Raw genomic sequence first — 23,253 nt, 5'->3', positions numbered from 1 at the left:
CAGCATGTGAAGATGGTGGCTGGGCAGGGGAAAGTGTTTCCCTAAACCTAGCTTTCCCATCTTCCCACCCTGCAAATAGTTGGAGATGGTGCAGGGCTGTGTGGTGCAGATGTGAGGAAGAGGGGTCACTACTTGTTTTTGTCATGTGGCAGCTTAAGCACCCCTTCTGTCACCATAAATCTAACGGCACTGCCTTCCCTCGTGCTAGGTTTGATACTCTCATCATCTTTGCTGCCTTGACTGCAACGATACTCAATACCACCCTGAAATCGAGTAAGTGCAGCTTAACTAGTCTGCATGCATCTGGGAAACTCGGTGGTCTTGAGTAGTCTTTTGCTATCGCCTCGGGCTTGGGAGACTTTTTGACAAGATAATGAATTTCCTATAGGGTGTCTAAGAACTAACCCAGTCTGTTCTGGTTTTTTTTTTTATAGCTACCTTGTTATATATATGTTTAACAAGGACATAATTGTAACAAATGTAAGAACATGCTTTATCTCTATGCTTCCCTGATTATTTTTCATAACAAACCAATTATTTTTTTCTTTCTTTCTCAGCCACAAAGTACAACAGCCAACAGATCCTGGATATTGTCTTCATCTTAAGGGTCCTCAGGCTAATAAGGATTGTTGACAGCGTTCAAAGGTAATGAAGAGAATGGGATAGGGATACGGTTGGTTTGGGGCAGGGTATGAGGGTGGGCAGGCTGTGTCAGAAGCTGGCCAAGGCAGTGCCTTGAGTTGCTCTGCATGGCTACTTTGGATTGACCATGGCCACTCAACAAAGCAGCCCAAGGCCTTGTCCCAGCATGCCTGGGGCAAGCCCAGCAGCCTCTCTGGAGGGTTCCTTATTTATAAAGACATGTGGGGAGCATGGGCATGGCCTTTATAAGAGCCTCCCCACACCAGGTGTTGTCGTGAATCGTTTGCTGTAGGTTCCGGGTCATCATGAACACGCTGATAAACATCGTACCAACAATGTTGACATTTGGTGGGCTGACTCTGGTAAGAAATCATGGTGTCTTAGCTCAAAGCACTCCAGTTTTACAGGAATGTGTCTTAAGTCTCAGGCTCATGCTGTTTCCAAGAGGATAAATGCAAATTTCTGGATGGCGGGCCCTTGAAACTGTAAGTGTCCACTTGACCCTTGGTCATTGCACGAGTAAATGTGTGCAGAGGGGCTGGGTTCCTGCTGGCTGCCGGGTCAGGACATCCTTCTTTGCTCCATGGGGCAGTGAAGATGTTCTCTGCGGTCTGGGTCTTGCACTGTGAGAAATCAAACTATGGTTTGGGCAAGAAGCTGAATGAGAAATCTGTTTCTCTAATAACTCCCTAAAAATAGCTTCTATTATGATTTGAGAATACTTCATTTCTATGTACTTGGGCTGTAGTTCTTGGCTTATTTATTCCTGCCTGGTAATCGCTCTCCAGTGGCTTGGGTCTCTTGGACTCTGTGCTGCCCCTCAGCTGCTTGCTGGCTCTGTAAAAACTGGAAAACCTGCTGGAACTCTAAAATTGCTGTGGAGCTTGCTGGTCACTGGAGAAGCAGGCAATGGGGTTTCTCTTCCCAGGTTGTGTACTGTATATTTGCTATCATTGGCATGGAGTTGTTCTATGGGAAAATCCAGTTCTTTCCTGCAAACTCAAATGCTCCTCACGCCCTGGAATGCGGAAACCCAGCTCTCAAGGATTCTCTGTTTGCCCGTGGGAAATACTGCAAGAATAATTTCAACAACTTTGCATCGTCCTTCATTGTCCTGATGGAGCTCACTGTAGTCAATCAGTGGCATGATATCCTTTGTGGCGGAAGGTTCAAACGAGAGTGCAGTGATCCGTGCTCTTCCCCTTGTATTGCACACACCCGTGCACGTAGTGCCAGGCAACAGAGAAATGGTCCCTGCAGAGGGCTTTGGTCAGAAGGTTGTTGCTGGCCAGGTTATCTGGTTCTTCTCTTTGCACTTCTCTCCAGCAAGACGTTCTCCTTTAATGTTCTTGCCCTTAACTCCCGTTATACTCTTTGCCAATGGATTTGCCAGCGTGACAGTTCAAGCTGCAAAGCTGTATTTCATTGCCTTCCATATTGTGATGGTGATAATTATTGTCAAGTAAGTTTTGGGTTGCTCTCAGCCACTTTGAAAGGAAGAGGGGCTCTGCTTGCTGCCAGGGCACTGCTGATGGCCCCAGTGTCACAGGTGGTGTGGCCCTTGGAGACAGGCAGGATGTGTTGTAGAGGAATCTGCAGCATCTGTTCTCATCTCCCCTGACTGAGAGCTCTCCGTGTCTGGCAGAGGAGGGGATGGAGTGCTGGGTGATGAGCCTGGGAGATGGTAGATGATGCCCAAAAGCAGGGGGCATGCCAGTAAGGAAACGCTGACATGTAATTCTGCTCATCATTTCTTTCAGTATCTTTGTGTCATTCATTTTGGAAGCTTTCTTTGTGGAGTACTCCCTAGAGAAGAGTGAAGTAGAAACAGCCATTGAACAGAAAATCCAGGAGCTGGGAATGGGAGTTCAAGAGTAAGCCCCCCCAAAAAAGGGCAGTGCTGGTTGTGGCTGGTATGGCACATGTGAGGGCTGTGGGACTGGAGGAAAAAGCCACCCTTGGTCCCAAGGTGTGAGCTGAGACTCCTCTTGTCACAAAGTTCTTGCTAACCTGTCATGACCATGTAGGCTTGGTCTAGGTGTTACCAGAAGGCTTCTTGCATTGGCCTTGCAGCTGCCTTGCCAAGCTTTTCCAGCCCAGGGCTGTTGCCCGGAGGATGCTGGATGCTAACACCGTGACTGGTGCTTGCCCTGTCTGAGAGAATCCGTTGCTTCTGAGTACATGTGGGCCCCAGGGTAGAACGTGCTCCCCTCTAGGTAACTTGTGGCCCTTCTTGTGTAGGGATGAGCTCCAGGATGAACAGCTCCTTGATAACATGGAGAGTGCCGAGCATGACCTCGAGGGGGAAGGTGAAACAAAGCCACAGTCTAAAGGGCTGGTGTTTAAAATTGCCTCCAAACGTAAGTGCAGCCCTACAGTGTGCTCAGTCTTTTGTTTAAGAGGCCGAGGCTCTGAACTGTCCCTGATCGTAACCCTCTCTCTGGGGAAGCTCCTAAGCACTTCTGCTTCCTTTGGGCTACAAAGACTGCTAAACCCAGCTGGAGACTTTGGGAATTGTGGACACTCTAACGTTTGCTGTTTCTTTTTACTTCTGTAGCAACTCCTTTTCCTCTCTCCTACCTCTGCCCTTCTGTGCACGCTTGTCTTCCTTACCAGCCCACGCAGACATTGCTGTGGTGCTGCTGTTGCCGAGAGTTGGTTTTCTTTTCTCGTTCCTACATGCACTTTGTATTCGTCCTGATTTGGATCACAGGGTGACTGTATGCTTCTTTCCTCTAGCTTAGTGGCTACTTTTTGATCTGTGGGCTTTCTTGCTATGCCTTAGCAGTTCACCAGGCTTGTGCTTCTTGGCATGTCAGCTCACTGGGATCACAAATCCGTTGAAGGACACACGGGAATAGAAGCACTTAAAATAATGGTCTTACCCTTTACAAGTGCTTACGCTGCTTAAAAGTATGTGGAGGTAAAACGCCAGGAAACATAATTTGGGGTGTTTTCTTGCCTGTTCAGCGTAAAGCGTGGGGAGCAGCCTTTGACTAAGAGCTGCCTTAAGTTAGCTGCTACCTCACTTCTGCTGAAGAACAGGAATGGATGCTTACAATGACTCTTCTTTTGGCCACCTGCAGGCTACAGGACGGTTGATGCTCTGCTCCAGCGCATGTTTGAGGCAGAGATACCCCTTGAGGATGAAGGCCCTTCATTTGAAGAGATCTTAAACTTGTCCCCTGCCACCACTGTACCTAGTAATCTGACTTCTGAGAGTGCAGCCTAATGGGGGTGACCCACGGTGGTCGAGAAGGAAAAGCTAATTCTCAGCTGCCCCGGTCTGGAGCATGTTCCCTGGCTGGCTGCTCAGCACGTGGGGAATGGATTAAGCAGCAGAAAGGACAGCTGAGGCTGGAAACAGCTTCATCATGTAAAGGAGCTTTCTCTCATGTAAAGTCTCATATAAATGTTGAAACTGGAACTACCCTTATGGGAAAGCAGAGGGAGAGCTGGTGTATCTGACCGTGCCGGCTGAGTAATGGTGCCGTATGCAGTATGTTATGAAATACCTACTTGTAACTGGAATGTTGTATTACAGCACTTTTATATGCATATGTGGACCTATGTAAGCTGGATTAAACAGCTTTTTAGTGCATTAAATTCAGCAGTCTGAAAAAAAGCAACCATTTATCATGGAGTTGTTGATGGGAGGGGCTGGGTGTACAGCATCGTATCATCCTCCTCGCACTCCCCCAGGTGCAGGGTCCTGGGATGTGATGATGATGATGATGGGTGTTGTGTTAAAGGGGATGGAGTAATTTGGCAGAAAATAAACCCCCTTGCCTTCTAACTCTCCTCACGAGGTGGGAGGTTAGGTGTGGCTGGGTTTGAATTCTAAGTGATGTCCAATTTACTGCCATCAGTCCAGTCGCATTTAATATGTATATTAAACTGCTGCAGATCTGGATACACTAATAGCGGTCTGTGCTGCCAGTCCAGCCGTGCTCGTGAACTAGGACAGCCACACTCTGGGGTTTGGTCATGTTCTATGAGAAACTGTGATGACTAGTGACTTAACAGTGCAGTTTGATTTGTGCAACAGATATACAGGTTTCTGGATCGCTGGTGATAGTGACTGTCTGCAGAAAAGCATGTGCAGGTAAAATGTTACTAAGTGTAAAACATGTGGAAAAGTTACAAATGATACAGCCTGGTTATAAATATCGGAGAGTAACTCTCTAATAGATATTTCAAAACTTCCTGAAGAAGTGCTTAGTTTAAGTCTCATCTAAGGGGGGGGGGGGGGGGGGGGGGGGCGGGGAGGGGAGAAGAAAGGCTCAGCCTGTCAGCTGGTCCCAGCAGTCGGTCTCGGTGGTCTCTTCCCTATTTCTCCCCTCATTCATTCACCTTTTATACTTTTCTTTACTCTCAGGTGGAGCTTGAGTGACTCTAGTCATACATTCCTTTATTATGATTGGTGTAAAGTTCTCTTGCTTTCATTTAACGATACAGTTCATTTTAAATTTACTGTGCGCGCTTCCCTGACCGGGGGATTCCCCCTCTGTGGGGGGGAGGGCATCTGCGTAGGAAGTTGCAATCTCCCACTACCACAATTATTTTACCCTAGCATCCTTGAATTCTCTCTCTGCCTTGTCGGAAGACTCCTTATCTACATTCTTGCTGCTTATCATTTCCTTGAAGTGTGAGGGGTCCAGTTCCCGACCTTCTCCGCCACGATGATGGATGATACGGCTCCTGCTTGCGCCTTGGCCGCAGCAGTGGACACCTCGTGTATTTGCCCCCGATGGGACATGTGGTGCCATCAGGCTCCCAACCCTGCAGGGAGCACAGCGGGGCCCGGCTGGGGGGCTCCGCGCCTCCCCTCGCTGCTCCTGTGGGGCAGTGGGCTGTGTGGCCCCCGCGTGCCAGCCCCAAGGTGGCCGTTGTGTATGTCCCCCTGCGCAGCCCCCCGTCCCTCTGCCCAGCAGCGTCCTGCGAAGGCCGGGTTACTGCTTTGTACATTTATTCTTTTTATTATATATTCTTTTTATTTATATACTTTTTAAGTTTAATTTTTCAAGATTTTAATTTAAAAAAAAACTTTTATTTTTTAATTTTGGAATATTTTTATTAAATTTTGATAGCCGGGTTTTCCCGCCGCGGGCCTCCGCCCTGCTGCCGGCAGCCCCTCCCGGCCCCGCCCCGCCGGCGGGCGCTCACCCAATGGGGTGACAAGAGCCTGGCGGCCCGCAGGCGGGATTGGCGGAGAGGGTGGCCAATAGGGAGGCGGCGCTGGGCGGCTGCGCGCCTGCGCGCCGGGTTTGAATCGGTGGCGGTGGTTGAGCGGGGCCATGGACGGCGCCGTGCGGTCAGGGGGGGGCCGGGCCTGGCGGGGGGAATGGGGGGGCTTGGGGCAGGGGTAGGCTGGGGGTGTGGGGCTCGAGGTGTGGGGCCCTCTGGGGCGGGGCAGCCGCCCTGAGGGCTGGGGGCTGCAGACCTCAGCCCCGGGCTCGGCCTGACCTGGCCTGAGGCGCCCGTCTGCCTTGCAGGAGCTACGAGGCCCAGATGCGGAGCTACGAGGCCGAGCTGCGGAGCTACCGAGGGCCGGACCCGCTGGAAGTGTGGGACAGGTCAGCGCGGCCGCGGCCTGGTTGCCGGCGGGGGCTGCGGGCCGCGGCCGGGCGCTGACCGGCGGGACCGTTGCAGGTACGCGCGGTGGGCCGAGGGATGCCTGCCCCTGCCGGAGCGGCAGAGCCGCCTGCCCGGCCTCCTGGAGCGCCTGGTGCAGGCGGGGATCGGCCACGAGAGGTACCGCCAGGATCCGAGATTCGTTAGCTACTGCGTGAAGCTGGTAGGTGCACGCGTATTAAGCTGCCCCCAAAAACCGAAGCTGCCCCGGCGGTCCGTAGCCCTGTGGCTGCAGAGAGCTGTGGGAGCAGCAGGAGCCCTCGGGGGAGGGCAGGGAGTTCCGCTGCGTTGCTCTCTGCAGGGGCTCCGAACTTCTCAGCCTTGCTGAAGGATAGCGTGCGGTTTTGAAGCTGCATTGTTGTTTACCTGGTGGGAGGTAACTTACCTGCCAGCTGCTTCTATCTTGGGGAAAATAACGCTTTCCTATGATGGTATCTGGGAAATTGCCGTTGGGTTTTTTTTTTGCCTGTGACTTCCTTGGACGTTTTTGAAACATCTGCATCTTTATCTTGTGCAGGCAGAGTTCATCACTTCTCCTTGTCAGTATTTTGACTGCCTGTACGGATACGGAATTGGTACAAAGGCATCTAACTTCTATGTTGCCTGGGCTCAGCAGCTTGTAAAAGAAGGCAACGTGCAATGTGCAGGAGCTGTCCTTCAAAAAGGGCTTCACAACCAGGCACAGCCACGAGAGTGCTTGCAACAGCTCTACTGGTAATTCTTGACCCATCTTATTGAGCTATTCAAATAGCACACGGATAATTATTTCTTTGTCTTCTGTGTATGTGCCCTGTACTATAGCAGAGTAGGCCAATGATTATTTCAGTTAAAGGCACGTATAAACTCAACAATACTTTGCTGTTCAGTATTTGTTGGAGGTTTTGGAGGGTGTATCGAGAAGGGCTGTACCAGACTGTCTTCAGTGAAGTAAGGCCCAAAAATGAATCAATGAAGGGGTTTTCTTCCCTGCCTAGCATCTGCTAAGTAGTTCGAAGCTATAAAGATGCATAGCCTGGTCCGCTTCAGGCTGTCTACCTTGGAAATACTGTGTGTGAGCTTCCTTACTTGGAAGTTCAAGCAAGCTGGCCATGCTAATGACACCAGACTTTTCAAGTTTGGGACATCTGTATGTTTTCCAGAGTGTATTAACTGGCTGTGGCTCATCCTGTAGCTGCCTGTGCATCTATTGGCACTGCCAGCTGAATGCATACTGCAGCTGCTGCTTCATTTGGACCCTCTTTGATTTTGGTTTGTGGCCATAGCTGGAACTGCAGTGAAATCGGGCATCAGTTGCTGATCAGAGCTGGACTTTTTTAGCCCACTTTGGGGATGTGTTGACCATAATATGTGTGTCCAGTTACTTGTGCTTATCACAGAGTACTTAGCTGCGAATGGGTGCCCATTGGAGTTTAGCGCTTAGCTGTTGGAAGCTCTGGTGCTTATCGTGATGCTGTGTGTTCCCTCTGGTGATGATAAAACACAAACTGCCACCTATTGCAGGTGTTTTTATTTTTGTGAATGTGAAGCTAACAGTGTATATTGGTATACAGTAATGAGCGTCCTCTGACTAACGAGGGGTTTTTTTAGTCTTAAATTTTGTGGCATGGTGACCATACGAGGAAATCAAAGGTTCCTGGGGTATGGGGAGGAATGACTGACTCAACAATAATAACTGACGTTTCTTGCAATTTAGCTGGCTGCAGAATTATGATCCTTGGAATCCTCCTTTGCAAGGTGAGGCTGAAGACACCTGCCTGTGAGCTGCAGCTCGATTAGATGACTCTCTTAACTCAATCAGTGAGTTTTGTCACTGAGGAAAATAATTTTCCTGTAGAAGCTGGGTGGGGGGTGGTGGTGGTGATTTCTGTTTTCCTGGCCATATTTAAAATTCATAAGGGGAGTGTATTCAAAATGAGGTATTAGTTTTCTAGTGCTTAGTTAATAGAAATCCATAAATAAGAAAACTATTCATACTCATTAATGCAAACCTATGTTATCTGTCCCAGGTGCTGCCGTTATAAAACCACTTCAAACTTCACAGGCTGCAAATCAGATGACTACTGGAAAAGGTCTTTCAAGTCCTACTGACCCACCATACACTTGCAAAAATCAGGTAAATTACTATTAATGAGCAATTTGTACATTGTGGGGAAAACGCAGTGCCCTCGCATAAAGTTTAGATTGATGATCTTGACTGGATAACAAAGATAAAATATGCTAGCTACATCTCGTGTAGCTCAAAAATGTTACTGGAGGGTTTTATCCTGTAAGCATCACATCTTTGTAGAAACACCTCAATGGGGAAGCATTGGGACACACTTTTTAGTCACTTGACAAGTTTCCAGAACCACAGGCAGAGTGATCCATCCAGCCGGTTAGCATTCTCCAGAGGAGTAATATTATAAATAGATTCTGTGCCAGCCATGCTTCTTGGAAATTGCCTACACTGAATTTTGGTGAAATTCCTCTTAAATACCCTCTTTAAGAATGAATACAAGATAATGCCAGAGGAAGAAGAGAAATTTCCGGGCTGGTACTTGGTGGGATGGTGGCTTCTTGTAGAAGTCAATCTGTTGAGTTGAGAAATGAGTAGGGGATTACTTTATCACAGTTCATGAGCCTCTTTGTAGCTTGCCAGTTGGGTCTCATAAAAAGTTCCAGGTGAGGTTCTGTTCATACTTTGTGGAGGTCTTGAGTTAACTTTACAGTTCAAATCCTGTCACCCTGTAGTTGTCTTCCTGCACCCCCTTCCCCACAATAAAACAACAAAAGAAGAAACCATACTTCTTTTAACTCGGCTAAGTACCAGAATGCAGCGCTCGTTCTTCTGAGGTTTGGCAGGGCTAGTTAAAATTCTTCAGTCTTTGTAACGCAGTCAGATGAAAAGTGAACAGGAGGTGAAATTAAAGAGTGAAAGACTGTGGGTAAGAAACTGATGCAACCTTTCTCAACTCAGTCCTGTTTTCTAAAGTGCTTGTGTCTTTTTCCATTTGGTATTGCCTGCAAATACTGAAAGATATCTTGCATGATGGAATAGAGCTTAAAACTTACTATGTCTGCTGCCTATTCCTTCACTTGAGGTCGGATAGCTTGTTAAAGAAAGAAATTGGGTGAGGCCATCCGGTCTGTTCTTAACAAACCCAAGTGATTTTTAACAGACGTGCCTGTTTTTTGTAATAGAAACTACCTGTTCAACTAGTTCCCGTGTCCTTCTGGACTGCAGTTCCCAGAACTACATCTGTCTCTCTTAGTTCTCTGAGATCTTAGTTCGTCTTCCAAAAGTTCTCTGAGATTATGGCAAATTGTTACATGGTTAATTCTTCAGGATGAACTTCCTCAGGTTCTGATGACTTGTAGAACACTCGGATGTGTTCTTGCCACGCTCGTGGTCTGTATTGTCATTGCTTCAGTCAGAATTAAATACTGGGGGCTTCGTGGCTGCTGGTCTTGTTGAAATGGATGGCTAACTATAATGTTGGAGTTCTTTCTTTTTTTTATTTTTTGTTTCCCCCTGCCCTGCTTTAGAGTCCTGATTCTGCTGGTACTCAGTCCAGTTCTTCTGGTGGAAGAGAAGAAGTGTAAGTGTGTAGGGTTTTTTTTTTTAAGTCGCACTGTAGAAAAATTAACACGCTCCCAGAATAAGTCCAATTAACTTGAATAGAGTTTTTTCTTATTTTTCCTCACAGGAAGTACGTTACGTACATCTCCAAATCTGAAATTCTTCCCAAGTCATCATCTACTGTTGTTGAATGTGAGCAGGTTGCAATGTATGATAAAAACCTGCTCGTATGCGAAGGCTCTGAACTTTCCTTTGAGGAGCTAAGAGCCAAGAGATACTTCAAGAAACACGAGCGCCTCAGAAGACAGCAAGAATGGGGTATTCTTCTCTTTCCATCTAGCTATTTCAGAAACATTCTTATATTCTTGAAAAAACAGTAGTTGGCTGCATTCATTTCTTTTCAGCTCTCTACTGAAGCCTGAAACTGTCCTCAAAGCCCAGGTTAGCATCCCTGTACAGAAACAGGGTGGGGTGAGCTTGGGAATATCAGGTAACATGCCAAACAACTGACATCGATATTTACTGTTTGAGCTCATCCCTTGGGTTTGTCTTTTCAAACCTAGTTTTTCATAGAGAATGGAGTTTCTTCTGGGGAAACAGGAGGGAAGTGTGAGCAGCTCTTAGCAGTACTAGTTACCCTGGGGTGAGCTCTAGCTGTGGCGCTCTGCCACCAGTAATTCAAGATTGAGAGTGTCTTGGTTCCTATCAGTAGGCTGTAATCAGAGAGAGCTCAGAGTACGCTTTAAACTCCCATATGGTCACATATGATGCCACATTTTGTCCTTGGCCCCAGTCAGTCAAAGGCGTGCTGCAGCAGAGTGACACTGTCTTCACTTGGCCGCCTTGGCAAATGTGGCTGCGGGATGCCTCTTGTATAGTCTGCGCTGGCAGGCTTCTAGCTGGGAGGGTTCTCAAGGCATAGAAAAGTCTGTAATTAGAGGTAATACCTTTGTTTGCTGAATGATGATGTTTTGGAGAACAAGTAGTGGGCTTTCAAATGGACAGATTAGGTCGTAGAGAAGCAAAGCCAAAACTGAGTGCAAATAAAGAGCCGCTACTTGGAATTTAGTTGTTTATCTGACCATTTATAGGAGGAAGAAAAAAGGTTGCTGGGGAATGTTGTTGGACGTAAGAAGGAATTATCTCATTTGGTAAAGGAAGAAACGGATGAGTTGTACTCAGCGGGACAGGGAGAGATTCAGTGGGAGTGTAGGTGGCAATGTGTTTTTAAAACAAATGTTTGAGTCTGGATTTTATTTTTTTTTTTTAATCCAGCAGCTGTGTATGATAATTCCCAGCTGGGCCTCTTCCCTTGGGGACGGCAGGCTCCATCCCCACCGAAGCCTTACCAAAGGGGCATGTTGGTGGAATCTTTTTGGGTTGGTTTCCTTTTGTGGTGAGGATGGGTGCCACTAGTGTGCTTGCAGCAGCACGGGGCCTGGCACCGCAAGCACGCAGCAGGTGGGAGGTAGGCTGGCCTGTCGCCTCCTCTGGAAAGCGTGAGGGCTGGCTGCCGCTGATCGCCGGGCTCGCGCTGAGGTAGCACTGTGTAGCCATCCCCTGAGGGATCAGGAGCGAGAGGTTGGACACAGTGGGTCATGGGGGAGACATCCCCTTCTCCCAAACTTAGGCATCTAAGGCTGAGTGTCATCCTGTTGTCATACAGACTATAGATCTAAATTTTAAATTCAAGCAGCTTGTAATGTCTGTGTTGAGAAACTCATTCGGGTATTGATTAACTGTCTAGCTTAATGTCATTGTTTAATCCTTAGAAGAAGAAGAGAGAGACTCTGTAAGGAAAAAAGAGTCAGCTGTCCTTGAACTGCAAGCCCTACAGCAGAAGCTGGAGCAGCTCACCCAGCTCACCAGAAGCTTGGAGGAAACTAGACTGGAGCCAGCACCTACAGCATCAGCTGAACCAAATAAGAGGGTGGTAAGTACGTAGTGTGATCCACAGGGGCAGTCCTCGTCAACATCGCTCACAACATTTAACCGTGCTTCAGACAGTAGCCAGAGTAGTTGGTTAACCAAATCTGGAAGTTCAGGCTGCAATATCTGACTAGTATGGATAGCTGGCATAACTTTAAATACTTGATGATGTAAATTTTAATCATTAAACCCAAAAGTTTGCTTTTGCTTCTCCACAATTTAGTTTTGGTTGCATATGGAAGTGCTCTTATGCCTGGAAAACTGTTCTAGTTATGCAGAAATAAAAGGGAAAATGTCTATACTTGGAAAAGGCTATACTTGGGGCGGGGTGTTTGAGTGTTAAAGAACATTTTTTTTCCTCTAAAGGTGCATCCACATGTGATACCCAGTGCAGCTCTACAGCAGAACCGGATGGCATCTTGTCAAAACTCAGATCTGCAAAACACCCAAGCTCTGGTGCCAGACCAGCCTCAATCAAGCGCTTTATCGTCCACTGCTCTTACACTGCAGCCAGTGAGACCCGTTGACCACCAGATATCATCAGCCTCCCTCTGGGAAGTAACAGATAAGAAGGATGCAGTCAAAACTCAGCTAGAGCTTGGAGAGCTCAAGAACAGTTTGTTACACTCTCTGTCCAATAATGTTTCAGCTCAGGAACAGGCGCATCCTAGATCCACTCTTAACTGGAGCGCTGGAGAACAGTACGTATAAACAGGCTTATTCTTGCTTTGCAAATTCTGCAGTCTTCACTGTCTACACTTCAGCTGAGAATTACTAAAAAAAAAATAATCTCCCTCTTCTGGAAAAAAATAAAAATCTGAAGTGGCTCATGGAACCAATATTTAGACATAGATCAAACTTGCGTAACTTACAGTCCTCATTTCAGTTTTTAATTCCTTTAACCCTGTGTTTTAGTTGTAATAATCAAGAGGAAATTCAGTGTGTAACTGAAGTGATTATTCAGCATCGCTGTCCTTGCCATGCCTGGAGTAACACGATATGCTTAGTTCGTGCGGATCCCACACGTTGTGTCTTGGCCACAAAGGTCTCCAGAGAAGAAAAAAGTGCTTGTATTTACCTTCTGCACTCCTGCCCTGTGTGCCTTAGCTAATACTGCGGGGCCGAGGGGGAACCTGGGCTGAGGGGCTTGGCCAACAAGAGGAAATGAACTAGTTGTCATTCGCTTACGTTATGGAGCACACGCTGTATCCAAGAAGAGCATTCAGTGCCTGCAGTTTGGCTTTTCTAAAGGTTTCTGCTGCCTTTCAGGTTTTATACCTATTGGCAACTGTATGAGAATCTCTCTGGGGGCAGCCTCTAACAATTTTCTAGAGGATCTCTCAGTTGCTTCATTTGTGTGACTAAAGAAGTCAGTTGTGGTGGGGGCAGGGGGGAGGGAATCGCTACCTGCTGTCTGTCTGGGATGAACTAATGCTCTTAATATTCCCTTTGAAGGTGCCCTACCAAGAGATCCGCTGGGCTAGCTACTTCTGTGGGTGCGAAAGAAGGTAATGGGCTCAGCTTTGGTAAGGACTGGTGCTGTTGGTATGAGTGATACTGGTGGGGAGTCAATAGTACGTGGCTACTAGTTCCAACCCTAGCTACGCTTGCTGCCTTTGCTAACTCCATCCTTGCGTGTTTGGGCAATGTCTCTGTATCCCTTCCGTGGAGCTAGTCCCTGTTTCCACCTTCTGTGCAATTCCTTTTTGTCTGAGCTCGGTCGGGAGTTCCCTGTTTGTCCTTGCTGGCTTCCTGCCTGCTTGACTTTGTGTCTGAGTGGATTGCTCCTGTGAATTGAAGGCTGAGCCTCAGAGGCCACCCAGCTCTCCGAGGTCCCTTTTGCCCTTCAGGGCAGACTCCTTGGGAATCTGCCAAGCAGATCTCTGAACAAGCCAAAATCTCTCCCAAAATTCTGGGTTGTCATTCTGCTACTCATCTTATTTACTTTTCTTACTAACATTTTGCTAGCTCCCGCAGTGTGAATAAACAATCCCAGGCTGCTTCAGAAGTGATCTCGCTGTTCTCCTTTCTAGCATCTCTAGTTGGAAATTCTGCCTTTGCTTCTGGAAATGCTTCTCAAGCTACGCCGAACACCTCGCTGGGAGGAGCAAGGCAGGCAACACCATTCAAAGTGCAGCCTTCACCTACAGTTCATACGAAGGAAGCATTGGGTAAGCATCTGGAATAACATGCTGGTTCCACTGGAGTTAATGGGACCTTGCCTGGTCATTTCGGTGGAGCCAAATTATACGCGGAGGCTATCTAGCGATGGGCGTGCACAGCATTCAGTCAAAGAGGAAAATAAAATTAAATTGGTACTCTTCTTTTGCAATTGTCTGGATGACCCAAAACTTTTTTTTTTTTTTTTTTTTTTGTAAAAGTAGGTGCTTTACTGACATCCCAGCAGCCACATGCTATAAGCTCCCGGGTGGGTCGCTGGGGGTACACCTGCCACGCTGTGTGGGCAGCGTGTTCTCTGAGCTGCCTTTGTCAGTGCTGTCAGGGACTCCGGTTCCTGAGGTGAAGACCTACAACAGACTAATGTGGAAGAGTGTTAGGAAGTTAAGTAAGGCAACTCTAGTTGGTATCGAGCTTCCCCAAAGCTGAAACAAGGATGACTTATGCGAAAGGTCTTTGACTGTTTAACAAACTGTCAATTCCAAACATTGCTGCTTCAAAATCCTAAAAGGGAAAATGCAATTGTGTTTCTAATGTCAGATGTGAGCCATAATATCCCGATGCTGTCTTATCCCTTTTGTACTCTTCTGCCATGTTTTTCTGTTTTGATAGTAAGCCCGCTAACTGCTAACCCACTGATGTGTAGCAAACTGCTGCAGCTAAATATATATCTGCAAAAACAGAAAGCTTGTGGTATTCATTAGTTTTCCAAATATCTAAGAAGATAAAGGAGAATTTGCTCCTTTAGGAGAACTTGAAATCTCATCTTGAAGAAGAAGAAGAAGAAAAAAAAGGCCATGGCATCAACAAGTATGTGCCGGCCAAGTTGGATCTTCCCATGTATGTTCAGTTGTCTGGCGTGTGTAAATGCAATATGAAGGAATAATTGGGGAATAGTATTTGATAAATGATAAGATTATAATTAATTGGCATTTGATTTGACTACTATACAATGGGAGAACATCAGAAAATTTCTTTTACTGGGGTTAATATTCCAGTGAAAATTTTTAATTTTTTTTTTTTTTTTAGGATTTCTCATGGATATGTTTCAAACACCCATCTTGCCTGAGCTGTCTCTTGAAGAAAGCAAGGAGCAATCTGAAGTCTCTTGCAGAAAATGTGGTATGTACTATTTATTTTTTCGGTCCATGATATTTCATTCCTTTATTTCCCATTCACCCCTTCCATTAGTCTTGATAATTTTGAGATGAGTAGGTGTGAAGAAGTAACTTCTTTCCTGATAATTTAATTTACTGACAAGTTCTGAATTCTGATGCACAGCCTGAAAACAGCAGAAGCACTTTACTGTTAGCAAGTCTATTCATGTATGCATTGAACATGTTGCTTTGTCCATAGAGACTTCTCTAGTATTTAAAACCTAACTTTGAAAAGGGCACAGCTGGTACTTCATGTGAGTAGAGCTTTCTTCTGAAACATTTTGTAGACTGGGTGTTAGTATCTGAATTGCCAGCTTATTGTAACGGTTGAAATTGTCTGAGCACCAGGCAGTAGCAGTGGCTTTTAGGAGTGACCACAGGGATTTCACAACTGGTCAGATGCAGCCAAGAAGGCTTCTGTGCTCCTGGCAAGTCTTGATTTTGAAGTGGAAAAGTCTTCCCCATTTCCAGGACCTTATAGGAAAGATGATTTGAGTGGCAATTCTGAGGATGCTGTTGATCTAGCTGGATGTAGCTGTCAGTTGCCTGGTTAGGGGTGAAAATGTGACTGTTTGTATTATCTTCACCCAATGAAGATTATATTGGTTATTTTTTATTTTTAAGAGCCTGATGGAAGTGTGAAAAATAATGTTGTTGCTCCTGTCATGCCTGCATTTTCTATCTTTGAAGATGAAAATGAAAAAGAGAACAGCAGGTAAGGAGGAAAAAAGTAACAGCTGAGTTCAGTTTATTAAGGGTTATGTATAGGATTGATTCTATTCCATATAACTTAGCTGTGACCGTATTTGCAGTATCAGGCTTGGCTTGAATACAATTGCTAGCAGCTGTGTGGAAGTGGCATGAGAAAGCTGTAGTTGCTTCTCTGTGGAATTGCGCAACTTCCCTGTTTGGACAGCATGCTTGAGATGCTTAATTTTCTGGGTAATTCTGGATAGCTTGTTTCTTTGAGCTGCTGCGGCTTCTCTAAGTATCTGCAAATGGGATTCTTTAGGGGAAAAAAAAAAAAAGGTTAAAACCAACAAATCTTTGTTATGATTGTCTGCCTGGGAAAGTTTCTGGGGAAAAGCTATTCTAAACTACCTGTTTTGTCAGGATCCCACAGCATAAAAACAGGCCAGAAGAGCCCAGAAGTGTTGGAGAACGTCCCTTGTCTGGCTGTACAGCAAGTACAGAAGTGAGTGTTTGATCTTATTGCAAGAATTGGCATTGAAAATGGGTTATGTCGTTATAGGGGGTCTCAGAGGTGGTTGTATTTACCGTTGTTCTGTCCCAGTCCTGCAATTATTCTTATGAATGATATCTAGTTGAAGTCTAGATCCCCTTTCCCATTTCCTGCCAACGGGATGAACTTTTTCAGTTGTTAATTTTTACAAAACTCCTAGGAGCTTGATAGTGGAGATGTCAGTCCCTAGAACAAACCTGACTGCAGTTGATGTGTGGATTTGATGTTATTTGAGAGAGGAAGGACAGCGAGCAAGAGACACTGAACATTCTGATCACCACCTAACAGTTCTCATAGCCAAGGAGATGCATAAAACTTCAGTCTGGATGGTTATAAGTGATCACTAAGTAATGAGAGGGGATTTCTCAGACTTAGGGCAATTTTTTGTTGTCTACTATTTTGCTGCGGTATTGATTATTGCCGATGTTCAGGTCTGATTAAAAAAATTATGTAAATCACAGATTTACGTTATTGCCATTCACTTATTTTTCTAGTACTGTAAGTTGACATGTGCAGACTCAACATTACTGAAACAGACTGCAGAGACTGCTGATAGGTTACAGCTGCAGCTCTGGCAGGATAGTTTTGATGGCTTGGTTTTAAATCTTTATATGTTTTTTCCCCATCTAGGAAGAGGCAGGGACATTGGAGTCCTTGAGGGATGATTATACAGTGTGGAATGCACCAAGCAGTAATAAAACCTTAGCTCCCAGTCCAAACAACACAAGAGACTTCGCACGAGCTGCCCAGCTTGTATCAACGCCATTTAATTACCTGTCGGCATGTTCGCAACAAGCTTTGGGGTACAAAGGTAAAATAACGAGCGCTTCGGGTCGGGAGCATCTCATTCAGTACTGTCTAGCTCCTTGCCTGTGCCTGGGTCACCTTGCAGCCCTTGCCAAGTACCGTGCAGGTATGGCTCCTGCTGCTGCTTCTGAGCACGCATTCCCTGCAGAACAGCAGCTGGGAGCTCGGGCTGGCCGAGCACATAAGCTTTCCAAGAATTTTTAATTGGGGGAATAGGAGAAGGTGGCGAGGGACAAGAGAGGCTTTGACTGTACTGTCAAATTGCTGTTCTGAACTGTTCCAAGGAGTTGTAAATGGCCAAAAAAATTGGCTGAAGTCCCAGCACCTTCTTCAAGGGGCACAGTTATGCTTGTCTGGCCCTCTTTAGTCTTGGAATTTACTCCCTAAAGAAATCAAGCTGTTATCTTTACTCATGTATTTTTAAATGGGCTTGTTGAGTTCTGGCTTACCTTTACTTGTTGAGCTCTGGATAACTTACCAGCTTTCGCAGCTGCGGTGTGACTGAACCTGCTTGTCTTTGTAAGAATACTCTAAATGCACTTGCCTTTGGGGAAAATACACATTTGCTATTGTTGCTGCTCCCTTTGTTCAGCCTGTGGGGATGACTTACGGCAAATGGATTTGGAGTTTCCTGAAGAACTGCACAAGCAGACAAAGACTAAGAAGCTAAGGTATGTCACGACTTGCTGAGACCTCCAAGTCTGGAGAGCGCTGGGCAAATCTATGCCAGGTTTGCTCTGCTGCTCTCGATGCACATTTTCCAAGCAGTCTAGAACTGACATGTTTGTGTCAGGCTGACTCTGCTTAGCATACATCTTGGCACCTTGTGGAGGCAAAGGAACCTTGGTATGGTGATAATGCTCCTAAAAATGCTCCTATGATTTAAGTTTCTGACACATTTAAATTAAAAGTTAACTGCCCCAAAAGTTTTAATGGCTGTGCATGTAAAACTACTGCTCTCTTTTCAATATTGGCTGAACTTGTTGGCCAACAAACTCAAAGGTTTAATTAGGGTATGGGCAGTACAATACGATCAAATCTTGTTTTCTTGAGAAATGTCCATTTTATTCATCTTAATGTTGGTTATGGGCAAGGTCTCCAACATGGCGATTTGACACACTTGTGCTTAATGCAGATGCAAAAAACCCTGGCAGTACTGTCAATTAATAATATTTTGTTTTAAATACATAGCCCTGCTCTAGAACAAATTGCAGAACAAGAGGAGCTTCAAGGAAATGGAGTTCAAGGAATGGCTACAGCTGCTTCTCAGGCATCACATGAAAAGACTGCTGTGAGAAGAACTGAATATGCCTTGTCATCTGGGGTGGACAAAATTTTCCATGACAAGCTGTCTGGAGCTGGGCAGTACAGGGCAGCCCAGAGCGTTAGAGCTGCAGGTACGGACCATTGCCTACAGTTTTCTTCCATCAAGTCCAAGAGCGGGGCAGTGTCACGTTCTTGCAGCTTTGTTCCAGCATGAAGGTGGTCACTGCAGTCAGCGACTCTTGTGGCTCCTGCAAGGAGATTGCTGCTTCGGCACAAGGGATGTAAGGAAGGACAAGCGTGCGTTGTACCTGTTACACAATGCCAAAGATATTCTGAAGTACAGGAGTACTTGAGAGTACCTAAGGGTTCTTTGCTAGTTGAGGCTCAAATATTTCAGAAATGTGTCTTTTGGAGCAACTTTAACCGGGAAGACATAGGTATAAAAGCTGGATTGTCAAAATTGAGGCAGTCTAAACTTATCCCTCTTTGTTGTTTTTTTTTTAGTTTGGGTTGTTGTTTTTTTTCCAGATCAGTGACGCTTATTCAAGTATAAGCTTGTGTTACCTCTTTGAAATGACACTTTTTTTAGAGCTTAAATATTTTTCTTCTTTCCATGAAGTCCTTGTTGAAAACCCTTGGGATAAGGAATTGATTTGCAAATTCTTATCAGAGCTTCCTAAACCACTCCACACCTACAGCAACTACTTTGAATGGAAGTCTGCTCTTCCACCCATCACACTGAAGGCTGAATTCCGACTGGGTAAGAGCTACTTCAAACATTTCACTTTAAAGCATTTCTTGAAGTTTTTCAGGGAAACTCTGAAGTGTTTTTCTAATTCAGTTTACTTGCGTGTATATCCAGATAGCTTCCAGGTTATTTAAACCTCAGATTGGAAATTAGACCTGGTTTTTTTGTTTGTCTTTTGTAGCATAAGCGTGTTTGATTAGGCATTCAGAGTAGGGGATTTTCCTAGTTTTCCTTTCCCAGTAATCTGTGACACAACTCTCAAACTTTGTATAGAACAGCAGCAGTCCTGTGTCAACACAATCTGTATGACAGTAATTGCAACATAGTTGTACGACTTAAACATTAGTGTTTACTTTGTAAAGAATGGATTTTGGAATTTGATTACTTCCAGGGAGTCAGACTAAAATAGAAACAATGATTTTTTTTTTTATTTATTTATTTAGTATGTGGCACTTCACAGCGCTCTTGTTCTCAATAGCGAGTACAGGCTCCCTTGTATGGAAAGGAGAACTAGCGAGGAGAGACTTGTAGAAGAAAGACTAGCTCTATGGTTAAAGCAATAACTTATACAAGCTGGTGCTTTTTGCTGCTTGTTTTTCTTTGTCTGAGTAGTGATGTCTCTTCTGTGAAGCTTGCAAGCAAGACTTAATTATGTTAATCTCTTAAAGGTTCCAACTCATTCCATGTGGACTGCTTGGTTGGGGAGGGAGCTTTTGCCCAAGTCTATCAAGCTTCCATTCTGGATGCCAGTAACTCTAGAAACAATCAGAAAGTAATATTCAAGGTAAGAAGTGTTGATTTGGAATAGCTTTGCTGGAAACTTCTGGAGCGTTAACTATAATGACAGCTACCCTGGGTGGATTCTGCTGAGTGTTTTAATTTACAAATATGAAGTAAAGCATATTGGTCAGTCCTCAAAGCCTTGTTCAGGTTGGATGCTGTGATGTCTGATTGGCTCTACATCAGAAGAGGTTATTTATCCTCTTGACTCGACTTACTGCTTCATCTTTTCTTTATAAAGTAGTCACAAGTATCCCAAGGAGTAAGAATTACAACCAGGCTATCTTTCTTAGCTGGACAAAGGCAGTTACTTATGCAAATGCTCTTAGTCCACAGAAAATGAAAATGTATGTGGATTGGCAATGACATTGGGGCTGCTCTTTGTCCCAGCTACGTGCCCGCTAGCTTTCCACAAGCGTTTTTGCACTTTGTGCAGCCAGCCTGTTTGCTGGCAGCTGGCCGGTTATGGTGACTTGGCTGGGTGGTACCTCCCTGGTGCGGTTTTATTAATAAACTCACTTGTCTTGATGGCGATTGTAGGTTGAGCCCTCTTGGCTCTGCCCTGTCTTCTTCCAGGCTGCTTCAGTGCAGGAATGAGCAACAGATGATAGCATGTGTTTACAGTGGAACCACTGCCAAAAGGAAAGTGTGTGACTGCAGGGTCAGCTTAGTCCACGAGGGTTCTGCTGGGTCACACAACCCCGCATCTGCTGCTGGCGGGGAGGGCACCTGGAGCAGTTACTACAGCCTGGCTGAAACATGGTTACTTGGTGGAGTTCACACACGCACACACCCCCACACGCACCCTTAGCCTTTCCACATTAGGTCTGCCTTCCCAGCCTTTTTGTGGATTTCCTCTGCAACATTTAATCTTTCAGAAAAACAATCCTTTCTTGTGTTAACACCTTAACCGGGACCTTTCTAGTATGTAAAGGTGACTTCAGTTGTTTGGTTGGTTTTTTGGAGCAGCAGGTATTCAGCATAGCGGGGGAAATAGTAGGGGAAAGAATTGGAAGGATTTCCCTGTTTTGACTTAAAAAGCCTTCTGTCTGTCTTGCATTAAACGTCTGTTGCCAGCAGAAATATCAATGTTGCGGACAGACTTATCAGATAACGCGGAAGACTGTATAAGCTAGGATGGAATTGTGGCGTGTAACTGAAGTCTTGATTCAAGAGCCTCAATCGTTAAGTGTATCAACTTGAGGTTAACTACTGTAGATATAAGCATTTTATTTGGTTAAAAGGAAAAATGCCTGGTCTGCTATTAAAAAAAAAAAAAAAAACAAAAAAAAAAACAACAAAACAAACACCAAACAAAAAAACCCCCAACCAAACAAAAAAACAAAAAAAAAACCCCCACAACAAAAAAAACCACCAACCTGAGAAGAACTTCTGCTTTTAATACTAATAGATTTTTCTAGTAAATCGACTTTCTGGTTACAGGTCCAGAAGCCTGCCAACCCCTGGGAGTTCTATATAGCAACACAACTGGTAGAAAGGCTCGATCCAAGCATATGCCATTTCTACATCCACTTTTATTCTGCTCATTTATTTCAAAATGGAAGCATTTTGGTTGGTGAGCTCTACAACTATGGAACATTGCTGGTGAGTGGAATCAGCTCGTGCCTCAGAACATTTATATTCTTTGGAGTGCTATTACATTACGATATTCAGACGTCTCCTCTCCACTTTACAGACCTTCATTGTGAACTTATTCTGTGTGTATCAACATAGACCTGTAATCCGTACCAAGTTGTTTCTGTGCAGCTGATGGTTCTTCACTATTTTTGTTTACAGAATGCCATAAACATTTACAAAAAGCTTCCTGAAAAGGTGATGCCTCAAGCACTTGTCATCTACTTTGCTGTAAAAATTCTTTATATGGTGGAAGAGCTCCATAACTGCAAAATCATTCACGGTGACATTAAACCTGACAACTTTATACTTGGAGAAAGGCAAGTATTTCCCTTTGCTGCCTGAGATGCCAGCATATCGTGATATTGTAGCCTTGATATTTACGTGATCACTTCTTGTCGTCACGGTTGAAGGTTTCTGGACAATGACACGTGTGACATAGATGGGCTCTCTCATGGCTTGACGCTCATTGACTTGGGCCAAAGCATAGACATGAAACTCTTCCCTGAAGGAACGGCGTTTACCGCAAAGTGTGAAACATCTGGATTTCAGTGTATTGAAATGCTGACACAGAAACCGTGGAACTACCAGGTATGAGACCGCATAGGCAGCCTGGACGTTTGGAGCTTGCTGCAAATGCATCTGGCCTGAATAAATGAGCTGCAAAAATATTGGACTTTTGCACTAGAGTTGTATCTTCAGCTTGTTGCTTTAAAAGCTCAGTCCTGAACCCTCTTCTTACAGAGCTTGCCCTGTTGGCTCCGCACAATGTTTTTCAGCTAATTTTTAGTGGTCTCAACACACTTGTAATATGAAACTTGTTTATACTTTGTTTAGACGGACTACTTTGGCATTGCAGCAACGGTGTATTGCATGCTTTTTGGTACCTACATGAAAGTGAAGAATGAAAATGGTATCTGGAAGCCTGAGGGGACCTTCAGAAGGTTGGTGTCGAATCTTTTCAAAATCTTCCCTTGCCTAGAAAGGTGCATCATTAGTACCAGGTTGAAGGTTAGTTTCTGTCACCATTTTGTGTTGCTTGTATGCGCTTCTTGATGCCCTGAAAACTGCGTTCAGTGTGTGGAAACTGCTGCATAGAATTCACCAGCTTAAGCACAGGAAGCGTTTCAGCAGCGCACGTGGCAAGCTGCACGGCATCCTTGGCGGCTTGCTGCCTGGAAGGGGGGAACAACAACAAACCGGGAAAAATCCCAGCGGTTCGCTAAGCAGTGCCACAGCGGGAGCTGCATTGTGTTGCAGCGATGTCTGCCTTTGCTCCAGCCTGCAACTGGGGAGGGAGCTGGAGAAATACGGGAAACAGTATTTTAACTGCTTGAATGTAGAAGAAAATACTTTTGATGCATTTTTGTTCCTTTGCAGGCTTCCCAACGCTGACCTGTGGAAGGAGTTCTTTGAGAGCATGCTAAACATCCCCAGCTGCCGCAGCCTGCCTTCTCTAGGAGTTCTGCGCAAAAGGCTGAAGGACTTATTTTGCAAGTCATATGCAAAGGAAATAAAGTTCCTTCGGAACAGGCTTGTTGTGTTGCTTATAGAAAACAAACGGTCACGAAAATAAGCATGTAGTTTGCACAGTTTCTGAGGACTGGCATCTCAGTCATGTGAAATCTTTTTATACTAATTTGTTTTAACAATAAATGGCTAACTTTGGGAATAA

At 45.2% G+C, this 23,253-nt stretch overlaps 1 protein-coding gene across 1 annotated transcript in view; it reads left to right on the top strand.

Annotated features, from left to right (window-relative positions):
* Window positions 1-23,253, top strand: part of BUB1 (BUB1 mitotic checkpoint serine/threonine kinase) — a 35,639-nt gene extending 12,386 nt beyond the window's left edge. The window contains exons 12-42 of the mRNA XM_055725706.1: window positions 209-273; window positions 558-645; window positions 935-1,004; window positions 1,571-1,790; window positions 2,014-2,104; window positions 2,403-2,516; window positions 5,176-5,178; window positions 6,162-6,218; window positions 6,295-6,439; window positions 6,794-6,990; window positions 7,970-8,010; window positions 8,283-8,389; window positions 9,802-9,854; window positions 9,963-10,153; window positions 11,608-11,768; window positions 12,131-12,465; window positions 13,220-13,272; window positions 13,798-13,935; window positions 14,972-15,064; window positions 15,724-15,814; window positions 16,213-16,294; window positions 16,973-17,153; window positions 17,742-17,820; window positions 18,341-18,546; window positions 19,035-19,175; window positions 19,832-19,947; window positions 21,387-21,548; window positions 21,741-21,898; window positions 21,992-22,169; window positions 22,416-22,522; window positions 22,959-23,253. Coding sequence (XP_055581681.1) covers window positions 209-273; window positions 558-645; window positions 935-1,004; window positions 1,571-1,790; window positions 2,014-2,104; window positions 2,403-2,516; window positions 5,176-5,178; window positions 6,162-6,218; window positions 6,295-6,439; window positions 6,794-6,990; window positions 7,970-8,010; window positions 8,283-8,389; window positions 9,802-9,854; window positions 9,963-10,153; window positions 11,608-11,768; window positions 12,131-12,465; window positions 13,220-13,272; window positions 13,798-13,935; window positions 14,972-15,064; window positions 15,724-15,814; window positions 16,213-16,294; window positions 16,973-17,153; window positions 17,742-17,820; window positions 18,341-18,546; window positions 19,035-19,175; window positions 19,832-19,947; window positions 21,387-21,548; window positions 21,741-21,898; window positions 21,992-22,169; window positions 22,416-22,522; window positions 22,959-23,154 — 3,919 coding nt within the window. The 3' untranslated portion in view covers window positions 23,155-23,253. The remainder of the gene's footprint in view (window positions 1-208; window positions 274-557; window positions 646-934; window positions 1,005-1,570; window positions 1,791-2,013; window positions 2,105-2,402; window positions 2,517-5,175; window positions 5,179-6,161; window positions 6,219-6,294; window positions 6,440-6,793; window positions 6,991-7,969; window positions 8,011-8,282; window positions 8,390-9,801; window positions 9,855-9,962; window positions 10,154-11,607; window positions 11,769-12,130; window positions 12,466-13,219; window positions 13,273-13,797; window positions 13,936-14,971; window positions 15,065-15,723; window positions 15,815-16,212; window positions 16,295-16,972; window positions 17,154-17,741; window positions 17,821-18,340; window positions 18,547-19,034; window positions 19,176-19,831; window positions 19,948-21,386; window positions 21,549-21,740; window positions 21,899-21,991; window positions 22,170-22,415; window positions 22,523-22,958) is intronic.

The sequence above is a fragment of the Falco cherrug genome, chromosome 13 (assembly GCF_023634085.1).
Source record: "Falco cherrug isolate bFalChe1 chromosome 13, bFalChe1.pri, whole genome shotgun sequence".
NCBI classification, from domain to species: Eukaryota; Metazoa; Chordata; class Aves; order Falconiformes; family Falconidae; genus Falco; species Falco cherrug.
This window is presented reverse-complemented; position numbering and strand designations above follow the sequence as displayed.